The sequence below is a fragment of the Girardinichthys multiradiatus genome, chromosome 14, assembly GCF_021462225.1.
Source record: "Girardinichthys multiradiatus isolate DD_20200921_A chromosome 14, DD_fGirMul_XY1, whole genome shotgun sequence".
NCBI classification, from domain to species: Eukaryota; Metazoa; Chordata; class Actinopteri; order Cyprinodontiformes; family Goodeidae; genus Girardinichthys; species Girardinichthys multiradiatus.
Window position 1 is genome coordinate 9,629,034 of NC_061807.1, and position 12,551 is coordinate 9,641,584.

General features: G+C 38.3%; 1 protein-coding gene and 1 long non-coding RNA gene across 2 annotated transcripts; one reads left to right on the plus strand and one right to left on the minus strand.

Annotated features, from left to right (window-relative positions):
• Nucleotides 1–2,509: 2,509 nt before the first annotated feature.
• LOC124880655 lies at nucleotides 2,510–2,845 on the plus strand. The gene is made up of 2 exons (XR_007041415.1): nucleotides 2,510–2,571; nucleotides 2,705–2,845. It is a non-coding gene; the product is annotated as an uncharacterized LOC124880655 (long non-coding RNA).
• A 1,814-nt stretch (nucleotides 2,846–4,659) lies between these two features.
• Nucleotides 4,660–6,290, minus strand: LOC124880581 (gastrula zinc finger protein XlCGF8.2DB-like). Its single transcript, XM_047385846.1, has 2 exons — nucleotides 5,767–6,290; nucleotides 4,660–5,682 (listed from the first exon to the last, which is right to left on the minus strand). The coding sequence occupies exons 1-2, from the start codon at nucleotides 6,080–6,082 to the stop codon at nucleotides 4,964–4,966; spliced, it is 1,035 nt and encodes a 344-aa protein (XP_047241802.1). The 5' UTR covers nucleotides 6,083–6,290; the 3' UTR covers nucleotides 4,660–4,963.
• Nucleotides 6,291–12,551: the final 6,261 nt, after the last annotated feature.

Sequence of the window (12,551 nt, forward strand, 5' to 3'; positions counted from 1 at the left end):
TTGAAGATGTTTTAAAAGCACCTGTACATATTCTTAAAGCTTGATATTCAATATAATTTAGCTTTTGGAGATTTGGATCTGCTGCTGAATTATAAACTATGCACCCATAATCCAAGACTGACCTAATTAATCCAGTATAAATGGCTTTCAATGCCTTTCTATCAGCTCCCCCACTCGGCTACAACACCTCATTATATTTAATACCTTCCTACATTTATCTAATATTTTCTTAATGTGTACACCCCATGTCATTCTTTCATCAACCAACAACCAAAGAAACGTAAATTGTTTAACTCTTTCCAACTCCTGATCATATAATTTCAACTTGATTTTTTCATCAACTCTTTTCCGTGTAAAAAACATTATTTTAGTTTTTTCCACAGAAAACTTAACACATAATTAATTATAACAGAAAATAATAACGGGCTTACTATGCTTCCCTGTGGTGTCCCATTTTCTATATTCAATCTCTCAGAATACTCCTTCCCTATCCGCACTTGTATTTGTCTTCCTTCTATAAAATTATCAAGCCATTTAAACATATGATCATTTATACCCATTCTTCTAATTTCCATTAATAACCCTTTTCTCCACATCATATCATATGCTCTTTCAATATCAAAAAATACCGCCTCAACACTCTCTTTATGCACTTGAGCCTTTCTAATCTTGTTATGGGAAAATTCTTTTAATGCTCTGACCTTCTTTTTACCTCTCTCACCTGTGACCTCTGTGTTTGGTTACTTAAGAGCAGATGGGCTCTAAATTCATTATCAGGAGTTTTATGGTTAACACTCCCTGAAGTGTTGTATCTCAAGGGATGGTAGATGGGTGCCCTCATAAATAACTTTGTTACCTCTGACCCAGGGAGGGTCTAGGGGCTATATTTCCAAACTCTTTTTAAGTTGAGGTAACACCCATCATATTGGTATAAATACTGTCTGTAAATTCTATTGGGGCTCTTCTTCACTGACTAAGCTCAGTGACAGGGTCTTCAAACGCTGAATGCCTTTGAATAAACTTATAAAGACAAAGTCCGGTCTTTCTCTTGTTAATGAGTTGACGTCTCTCCCACTTTGATAAGAAAAATCCACAACAATTTTGGCGTCACCAATAAGATCTAACGTGCCAGAGGAATCCACAGGAGGGTATAAGGACGCCTGGCCAGCCTTGAGACTAAGTTGTCCTCAGTCCACCTCCATTTAACAGAGGGGAGTCCTGGTGTCTATGGAAGACCGATCCTGACAAAATTAAAAATAAAAGCAGAAATATATATACTTTGTTTTTCCTTTGTATTACACATGCGTTTTCATCAAGAAATGTATAAATATTTTGTTTTTCCTTTTCCTTACACATGCCTTTGTTCTTTTTACATTTCCTTGTCTCTCTTTTTCCTTTACCGTATGCATTTCTGCTTCATTATGCAAATGAGGAGGGCTGCCTTCCTCTCTCCAGCTCCTCTCCTATTGGTCAATAAACAGGAAGGAGGAGGATCCATGTGCAGGCTGAGGGTGTGTCCCAATTCAGGGGCTGGATCCTTCCAACTGCGTACTTGTGGGGTGATTACGTCACAGCGTGGCGCGGAAGGTCTGTCAAATGTGGCCGACAAATGTGTCCTTCTTTTGCCCGATTTGAAGAATGAGTTGTGAGTGTCCATCTTTTCCCATGATTAATTCCGGGTCGAAGCGGTTTGGTCAAACAGGGGCAGCCATGGTGGACCACAGTGGCAAAAGCTGTGAGTAAACTGTGAAAAATTACACTTTCTGTGACACAAATGAACTTTTACAATGTTTTTAGTGCGGGAATAAAACTGTGTAGACGTGAAAAATCTGCTTGATTTATCAAGACATCACTTAATTTCAAACGTGCTCCGACATGTTCGGAGTTTTCCGCTCCCACCGTAGTAACTGCCGGCTTGCTTCGCCAGCCCTACCGGCGGTGGGGCGAGCTAGCCCGGTAGAGATCTGACCGGACTATCGGCACTGAGCTCCCGCTGCCAGTCATCACAGTGATCGTTAACCACAAGTGATTTCTAACAATTTATGTTAGTATTATTTTAATGTATTGTGTCATTTGTTCATGTAAGTCGATTTGGCATTACAGGTGATATTAAAGTTAACCTGAATAAATGGACGATTTTATGTAATCTTACCGTATTGCTGGAGAGTGTGATTGAGAATAAATAAGCTTTTAAATATTCATTTTTGATGAAGAAATATGCTATATGTGTTTTTAAAAGTATATTTATAATTCAGCTAGAATTATAATTTGTGATTCCAGGTACAGCTGAAGAGAAATACACTTTCAAATGCAAGCAAATCTCAGTAAAGACGTTAAACGTTTGAAAGAGCTTGTTTTACGCATTTGAATAGAAATATTTTAATATGTTCTGCAAATTAAGACAAATGGAAAATTTTTAAAAATACTTTTTTTACACTGATATTAAGCAAGATGGGTTTTTTGTTTTTATTGTTTAGGGACAAAGGAGCAGACGGGCCAGTTTATTAAGCTCAGGGGTGAGAACCACCACCTTTTTACTGGAGCTAAAAACTCAGCCACCATGGCTTGGAGGTACAATAACAACATTCTTTACAGTCAATTTCTGTCCAGTTTCAAAAACTCCCATCTTTCTAACTTTCATAAATATCCATCCAGTAATTAACATACTTCTTTTGGTTTTCCCTCTTTCCTTTTGTTTGTTTAGGACAATTCTGGAGAAGATTGCCAACAGGGGAAGGTCACCCCCTTGCAGGCCAAAAAGAAAAGTCGGACAATATGAATAAGAAATATAAAGTATGTTCAGAAGTTCTCATGTCACACACAAATAAAAAATATTTCTAAAGGTCTTGTTGGTTTCTCTATTTAGTCAACTCTTTTTATATATATATACACACATATACATATACACACACACATATATATATATATATATATATATATATATATATATATATATATGTGTGTGTATATACACACCACCAGAACATAACTACTGTATGCAGGCAAGAATAATATTATAGATGTGATTAATGTTTGAGGGGTATAACTAATTGTCATATTTTGTGAGCACCATCTTCTAATTCTGCATATTCCTGATTACATCTTAGTGATGTGGTCCAGCCAGCCCTTTAAACGTGATGGATGAAAGAGGCATCACAAACATCTGTGACCACACATACGTACAGGGGTTGGACAATGAAACTGAAACACCTGTCATTTTAGTGTGGGAGGTTTCATGGCTAAATTGGACCAGCCTGGTAGCCAGTCTTCATTGATTGCACATTGCACCGGTAAGAGCAGAGTGTGAAGGTTCAATTAGCAGGGTAAGAGCACAGTTTTGCTCAAAATAGTGAAATGCACACAACATTATGGGTGACATTATGGCATACAGCTCATGAAAACCCAAAATTCCTATCTCACAAAATTAGCATATTTCATCCAACCAATAAAAGAAAAGTGTTTTTAATACAAAAAACATCAACCTTCAAATAATCATGTACAGTTATGCACTCAATACTTGGTCGGGAATCCTTTGGCAGAAATGACTGCTTCAATGCGGCGTGGCATGGAGGCTCAAAAGTGGCTTGACCTGGGGAATGCAGCACCTGTAGCCCATTTCCTGCACACGCCTGTGCACGGTGGCTCTGGATGTTTCTACTCCAGACTCAGTCCACTGCTTCCGCAGGTCCCCCAAGGTCTGGAATCGGCCCTTCTCCACAATCTTCCTCAGGGTCCGGTCACCTCTTGTCGTTGTGCAGCGTTTTCTGCCACACGTTTTCCTTCCACCAGACTTCCCACTGAGGTGCCTTGATACAGCACTCTGGGAACGGCCTATTCGTTCAGAAATTTCTTTCTGTGTCTTACTCTCTTGCTTGAGGGTGTCAATAGTGGCCTTCTGGACAGCAGTCAGGTCGGCAGTCTTACCCATGATTGGGGTTTTGAGTGATGAACCAGGCTGGGAGTTTTAAAGGCCTCAGGAATCTTTTGCAGGTGTTTATAGTTAACTCGTTGATTCAGATGATTAGGTTCATAGCTGGTTTAGAGACCCTTTTAATTATATGCTAATTTTGTGAGATAGGAATTTTGGGTTTTCATGAGCTGTATGCCAAAATCATCCGTATTAAGACAATAAAAGACCTGAAATATTTCAGTTAGTGTGCAATGAATCTAAAATATATGAATGTTAAATTTTCATCATGACATTATGGAAAATAATGAACTTTATCACAATATGCTAATATTTTGAGAAGGACCTGTATATGTCATTCCGAAGACGAATTGATGCTGTATTGGCTGCAAAAGGAGGCCCTACACCATACTAATAAATTATTGTGGTCTAAAACCAGGTGTTTCAGTTTCATTGTCCAACCCCTGTACATTCCAATTAATCCTTACCATTGAACAGTTCAGTCAGATTCAGTTATTTATTCAAATTGGATAAAAAGTTTTTCTGTCTAAGGAAACCCAGCAGATTACATCCAGTCAGTGACTTGCAGCATTCACTCCTCCTGGATGAACATGTAGAGACGGTGGACAGTCACTGGCGTTTTTATGTGTTCCTTCAAAGTCTTGTTGCCTTTAGTGAGAATCTACAATGTAAATAGTCATGAAAATAAAGAGACCCATTAAGTGAGAAAGTTATCTAAAACTTTTGACTGGTAGTGTGATATATATAAACTTTATTGAATATATCAAAACAACATCCAGCCGTTTGTATTGTAACATCTCAGATATTTCAAACATTTCTTCAATATGAAAACAATTAACTACGGCGTTTTAGTTTCTTAATGAGGCACAAATTTAACGCATAAATTGCATCCATTAGCAGGCGTGTTAACGGTGCTGAATGCAGGAGTTGTAGCCAAATATCTGAGGCTGACCAAAATTGTGCAAATTGTCCACTGGCCTTGCACTTCACATCACAAATTTTACAGCGACCGTGATCTGTTTGAGCCTTCAAACCTTAGTCATTTTCCTCTCTAGTGTGGATTCTCATGTGTTTGTTTAAATGTCCTTTTTGGTTAAATCTTCGTCCACATAGATCACAACAGAAAGGTTTCTGACCAGTGTGGATTCTCATGTGTTTGTTTAAACCTCCTTTTTCAGTAAATCTATGTCCACATAGATCACAACAGAAAGGTTTTTGTCCAGTGTGGATGCTCATGTGTGTGTTTAAATGTCCTTTTTGGCTAAATCTTTGTCCACATAGATCACAACAGAAAGGTTTCTGTCCAGTGTGGACTCTCATGTGTTTCAATAAACTTCCTTTTTGGCTAAATCTTTGTCCACATAGATCACAACAGAAAGGTTTCTGTCCAGTGTGGATTCTCATGTGTGTGTTTAAACTTCCTCTTTGGCTAAATCTTTTTCCACATAGATCACAACAGAAAGGTTTCTGTCCAGTGTGGATTCTCATGTGTTTGTTTAAATGTCCTTTTTCAGTAAATCTGTGTCCACATAGATCACAACAGAAAGGTTTCTGTCCAGTGTGGATGCTCATGTGTGTGTTTAAACCTCCTTTTAGGCTAAATCTTTGTCCACATAGATCACAAGAGAAAGGTTTCTGTCCAGTGTGGATTCTCATGTGTTTGTTTAAACTTCCTTTTTGGTTAAATCTTTTTCCACATAGATCACAACAAAACAGTTTCTGACCAGTGTGGATTCTCATGTGTCTGTTTAAATCTACTTTTTGGGTAAATCGTTTTCCACATAGATCACAACAGAAAGGTTTCTGACCAGTGTGGATTCTCATGTGTTTGTTTAAACATACTTTTTGGGTAAATCTTTTTCCACATAGATCACAACAGAAAGGTTTCTGACCAGTGTGGATTCTCATGTGTCTGTTTAAATGTCCTTTTTCAGTAAATCTGTGTCCACATACATCACAACAGAAGGGTTTCTGTCCAGTGTGGATTCTCATGTGTTTGTTTAAAGGTCCTTTTCCAATAAAGGTTTTACCACAGTCTTCACAGCTAAACTTCACTCCTGTCTGGACTTTCTTTGGCGATTCCACATTTTTCTTCTCAGTGAAACAGTTCTTCCTATCCAGTGAGCTTAAAGATCCTATTTCTGAATTTTTCATGTCTTTCTGAAGAAAGCCACGGTGAACAAATTGTTCAGCAAACTCAGGGAAGCTAAAAGGTTTGTCAATGTTTCCATCATCGGCCTTTTCATCCTTCTCAGTGTCAATTTCTGAGGAAATGGAACCATCTCCATGATCTTGTATCCTGATGGATTCTTGTCCTCCATCGATGTCTTCTGGAAGCGCTCTGCCTTTAATTTGGTCTTGATAAAGCTGTGAGAGCAGAGGGGACTGTTCATCATCCTCACTCTTCATGGGAGTAGCAGTGACTGGAAACCTGATGGCATCAATCTCCTCCTTCCCATTGAGCTGCTCTCCCCCCAGACTGGTGTAGACCTCCTCCTGTTCCTTCTTTATGTGGTGGGGCTTTGGGTCATGTAGGCCAGCACAAGGTCTGTGCTTTACAGGAGCTGCTTCTTTAACCATCAGCATCAGCTTAACATCTGCAGGAAACACTGAAAGACAACATGCATATTAGAAAGTTTTTTGACTTCAGCCTGGACTGAGTGACTTTTTAATAAAGATATACAGGTCCTTCTCAAAATATTAGCATATTGTGATAAAGTTAATTATTTTCCATAATGTAATGATGAAAATTTAACATTCATATATTTTAGATTCATTGCACACTAACTGAAATATTTCAGGTCTTTTATTGTCTTAATATAGATGATTGTGGCATACAGCTCATGAAAACCCAAAATTCCTATCTCACAAAATTAGCATATTTCATCCGACCAATAAAAGAAAAGTGTTTTTAATACAAAAAACGTCAACCTTCAAATAATCATGTACAGTTATGCACTCAATACTTGGTCGGGAATCCTTTGGCAGAAATGACTGCTTCAATGCGGCGTGGCATGGAGGCAATCAGCCTGTGGCACTGCTGAGGTCTTATGGAGGCCCAGGATGCTTCGATAGCGGCCTTTAGCTCATCCAGAGTGTTGGGTCTTGAGTCTCTCAACGTTCTCTTCACAATATCCCACAGATTCTCTATGGGGTTCAGGTCAGGAGAGTTGGCAGGCCAATTGAGCACAGTGATACCATGGTCAGTAAACCATTTACCAGTGGTTTTGGCACTGTGAGCAGGTGCCAGGTCGTGCTGAAAAATGAAATCTTCATCTCCATAAAGCTTTTCAGCAGATGGAAGCATGAAGTGCTCCAAAATCTCCTGATAGCTAGCTGCATTGACCCTGCCCTTGATAAAACACAGTGGACCAACACCAGCAGCTGACACGGCACCCCAGACCATCACTGACTGTGGGTACTTGACACCGGACTTCTGGCATTTTGGCATTTCCTTCTCCCCAGTCTTCCTCCAGACTCTGGCACCTTGATTTCCGAATGACATGCAGAATTTGCTTTCATCCGAAAAAAGTACTTTGGACCACTGAGCAACAGTCCAGTGCTGCTTCTCTGTAGCCCAGGTCAGGCGCTTCTGCCGCTGTTTCTGGTTCAAAAGTGGCTTGACCTGGGGAATGCGGCACCTGTAGCCCATTTCCTGCACACGCCTGTGCACGGTGGCTCTGGATGTTTCTACTCCAGACTCAGTCCACTGCTTCCGCAGGTCCCCCAAGGTCTGGAATCAGCCCTTCTCCACAATCTTCCTCAGGGTCTGGTCACCTCTTCTCGTTGTGCAGCGTTTTCTGCCACACTTTTTCCTTCCCACAGACTTCCCACTGAGGTGCCTTGATACAGCACTCTGGGAACAGCCTATTCGTTCAGAAATTTCTTTCTGTGTCTTACCCTCTTGCTTGAGGGTGTCAATAGTGGCCTTCTGGACAGCAGTCAGGTCGGCAGTCTTACCCATGATTGGGGTTTTGAGTGATGAACCAGGCTGGGAGTTTTAAAGGCCTCAGGAATCTTTTGCAGGTGTTTAGAGTTAACTCGTTGATTCAGATGATTAGGTTCATAGCTCGTTTAGAGACCCTTTTAATGATATGCTAATTTTGTGAGATAGGAATTTTGGGTTTTCATGAGCTGTATGCCAAAATCATCCGTATTAAGACAATAAAAGACCTGAAATATTTCAGTTAGTGTGCAATGAATCTAAAATATATGAATGTTAAATTTTCATCATGACATTATGGAAAATAATTAACTTTATCACAATATGCTAATTTTTTGAGAAGGACCTGTATAACAATATGTCAGCACACATGTATAAAACCTTGCAAAGTGAACACGTTGGGTTTTTCTTTTTAACCAAGAACCTGCCCTAATAAAACATTCACTCAGGATGAGAGACAGAGAAACACAATAAATAAAACTATAATTTAGTTCACCACACACTTAAGACTTTAAAAAGAGTTTATTGAGTTTACCTACATTGTTGCTCATACCGTTGTTGACCAGTACCTTACCCTTCTCCTAGTTTGACTGAGCAAAGTCCTTCCTCCAGTAATACAACAGCCTTATAACCACTTGGGGAGTAGAGAAAATATGGAACAACTGCAATGGGACGATTTGCAGTTGAATTTAAGTTTTGTTAACTTTTATTTAAAGTTCTTCAACGTATTTTAAGTTTTTATTTAGTTATTTCAAAAAAACTGATATTAAGTGGTGTTTTTCTGTATTTAGAACATCAGAAAATGTTTATGGGGACGATGTTTTGAAGTCATTAAGAAACTATATCATGCAGTCTGTTGTTTCAATGCTAATACAGCCGCTATGTCTAGTTGCATTTTCTTGTAAGGATAACCTTTATTAATATGACTCATAGCTGTTTCTCACACTTATACTATAATAATATAAAGCTTAAGTTCTAATGTTTCCCTTTTATTAGAGTCGGATAAGGAAGCTCATCAACACATTACAAGGAAAAATGGCCTAAGGTTTTTAAATAAAACTGACGTGTTGGAATGGAAATTATGTATTTAATTGTTATATTTCTATGAACCCAGAGCAGAAAGACAAACACTGAACCCAGAAACGGAACCCATTTTGTTATGTTACAGCCTCATTCAAAATTGTAATGTATTTCCTCAAATTTCTACAAACAAATACGGAGCACCACAGGGGACGGTACTCTCACCATTCCTTTTTACTCTGTACACCTCAGACTTTCAGTACAAGACAGACTCTTGTCATCTGCAGAAATACTCGGATGATTCTGCAGTTGTGGGGTGGATCAGAGATGGACAAGAAGATGAGTACAGGAAGGTGGCATGGTGTGGAAACATGGTGTGGTGTGGAGATGCAACTGTGAAGCCATCTACAAGAAGGGACAGAGCAGAATGTACTTCTTGAGGAAGTTTTGGTCCTTTGGTGTTTGCAGCAAGATGCTGCATATCTTCTATAAGTCTGTTGTGGAGAGTCTGATCTCTTCTGCCATCATCTGCTGGAGAAGCAGCATCAGAACCAGGGACCTGAACAAGTTCAACCAGCTAAGAAAGAAGGCTGGCTCTGTTCTGGGGACTCCTCTGGAGATCATGGTGGAAAGAAGGATTCTTCATAAAATGAAGAACATTATGGAGAACCCTGAGCATCCTCTTCATGAGACTATCCTACAACAACAGAGTGTCTTCAGTCAGAGGCTTCTTCAGATCTGCTGTAAGACGGACCTACAGGAGATCCTTCCTGCCCACAACCATCAGCATCTACAATATTAACAGATCCAGTGTGATGACTGATAGATGGCTCCAAGTCCAGTGCCTCAACACAAACAGCACAGAAAATGACAAAGAAAGGATGGAAATGTCCATCATGTAAGTGAGGTGCAAAGTGTGAAGTTTGTCCAATAATGTTAGAAATAAATAATGTTGGAAATAAAACTGTAGATCTGTTAGATTGCTTTAAGACTGTGTCTCATCTGTCATGTTTAGTAGAATGATTTAACATTAGTTTTGTGAAAGTCATGTTACCTCACAAAAAATAGAAAATGCAATTAAATCAGATAAAAAGAAATGTGTCTCATTTATTCAGTCTAATAGAATTATTTAACAGTAGTTCTGTACCACTGGGTCACATGACCTAAAAACTATTGGAAAAAAAAAACATGATTTGTGATGAAAGAAATGTATATAAAATATAAAAATGCTTAAAATGGAATAAAAAAGGGTGTGTCTCATCTATCCAGACTAGTAGAACAATTTCAGACAGATTATGTGTCAGTGGGTCACATGACCTGGAAGCTATTGAAGAAAAATGCTAATTTTGAACTAAAAATAATCCTAAAAAATATAAAAATCCTTAAAATGGAATAAAAATGAGTGTGACTCATTGATGTAATCTAGTAGCATGATTTACTATTGTTTTTGTTTCAATTGGTCCCAAGACAAGGAATTTATTTATTTTTATTTTCCACGATTGTTTGGTTCGGAAACTTATTGACGGTCCCTAAGTGAACCACCGCGGGTCAGAAGAGGGAGCAACAGAGAGCAGCTAGCCGAAATCTGAGTGCCTGAATCGGATCAACCGTCAGCTAGATGCCGCTAACTCCGCGGAGCTTGAATATCCAATGTCCAACTTTAAACTAACTTCACCGCGGTATATCATGCAGCCCTATTAATTAGTTTCTAAACAAACTTGTATCGGTGTCGAAGGACAACAAACCACTCAAAATGGCGGACGTGGGTCGTTCCCACCGAGTAACGAAGCGTTTACCGTTTTAAGTCTATGGTGAACATTTGGTCTTTAAGAAGCTAATCCATTAGTCACCTAAAATGTTCCTAAACTGTAACTGACATGAAAACATACAAACCTAATCTGTGCAGCAGAACTTTAGGGTTGAAATCAGCCTCCAGGATGTTGAGACGCTGCTGATCTTCTTTGTCCTCTTTAGCTGTTTGGGAAATCTCTCCCACTGCTGCACTCTGCCACCGTTTGAGCTGCTGTCTCCACATCTTTGTTGTTAGCTTCTCTTCAAAAGATCCTTTAACAGTTACTGAGTAGTTATAACTCGGCTTCGATCCAAACTCTAGAGATGGAACATTTGAAGCAAAGCTTCGAGGAGTTTACAGAGTAAAAAGGTTCAATGCTTGTAAATGCAGTAAACCACGTGACCGATGACAAACGATGCCTCTTCTTCTTCTTCTTCTGTGTTGTTTTTTGGCAGTTGGCAAATAACTTGAAGATGTGCATTACCGCCACCGACTGGTATGGAGTGTGGTTCTTCATGGTTTTAAATCTTATTTACTATTACAACAATCAAATTCTATTTATTAATTTAGTGCTTTTGAAAAATCTAATTATAATTTGAATATGTTTGCTACCTAAACTTCTTTGCAAAGTATCTCTCAATATAAAATTTTCTTTAATACCTACAAATTCTCTCCTTAAAATTGTTCTTTCTTGTTCATATTTCTGACACTTCAATATTACATGTTCTATTGTTTCCTCCTCTCCACAATAATCACATTTTCCTGTATTATGTTTATTTATCTTGAACAATGTAGAATTAAGTCCTGTATGTCCTAGTCTTAATCTTGTAATTAATCTTTCCTCTTTTCTACTCCTTCTTCCTGTTCTTACTTCTCCTACTATCTTGTTGATTCTGTAAAACCATCTTCCTTTCTTTTCTTCATCCCACCTTTTTTGCCACTCTTTCCTGATTCTCTGTTTAATTATATTTCTTGCCTCTGACCTACTAATATTTATTATAAAGCTAATGTTGTTTTGTGTTGCCTTCTTTGCCATCCTGTCCGCCTTCTCATTCCCTCCAACTCCTACATGTGCTGGTACCCATAAAAACACTAATATTAATCCCATTCTTTGTATTCTAAATAAAGTAAGTTTTATTTCCAACAAAATGTCTGGTCTACCCTCTGAATGATTATGTTTTAAACTTAATAATGCTGAACTTGAGTCTGAACAAATGATTGTTTTTAATGGTTTTATATCCTCCACCCACTGCACTGCTAACAATATGGCTAATAATTCTCCTGAATATACTGATAATCCATCTGTAATTCTTTTTCCTACTTTTATTTTAAATTCTGGTATTACAAATGCTACTCCTATTTTTTCATCTGTTTTTGATGCATCTGTGTAAATCTGGACATAATGATAGTAATTGTTTACATATTCTTGTATTATACTTGAATCTAATCTACATTTTGGATCCTTTTTCTTTTTCATCAATGCCATATCCACCACTGCTTCTGGTAACAGCCACGGTGGCACTACTGGCAAAGGCAACATTAAACTTATTTCTTTTTCATATATTTGAAATTTTTCTGCTATATTATTGATAATCCAACCAAAACTCTTAACTTGTTTTTTTTCTTTTTCCCAGCATGGTTTTAAAATATCACGTGTGGGATGATCCGGATTATTGCTTTGTAAGTTTATCCAGTAATTTATAGCTAACTGTTTCCTTCTTAGATCTAATGGCATCTCTCCCATCTCTACCTGAAGTGCTGCTATTGGACTGGTTCTGATTGCTCCTGTACAAATTCTTAAAGCTTGATGTTGTATATTGTCTAATTTTATAAGATGAGTGTTTGCTGCTGATCCATAAATTATACTT

What these genes read in the sequence shown, in the direction of transcription:
- LOC124880581 (XM_047385846.1), bottom strand. Translation starts at nt 6,082, where the DNA reads ATGAAAAATTCAGAAATAGGATCTTTAAGCTCACTGGATAGGAAGAAC. An exon ending in AAGATTTACCCAAAAAGTAT is followed by an intron (nt 5,683 to 5,766) that starts GTTTAAACAAAC and finishes CCCAAAAAGTAG; the next exon opens with ATTTAAACAGACACATGAGA.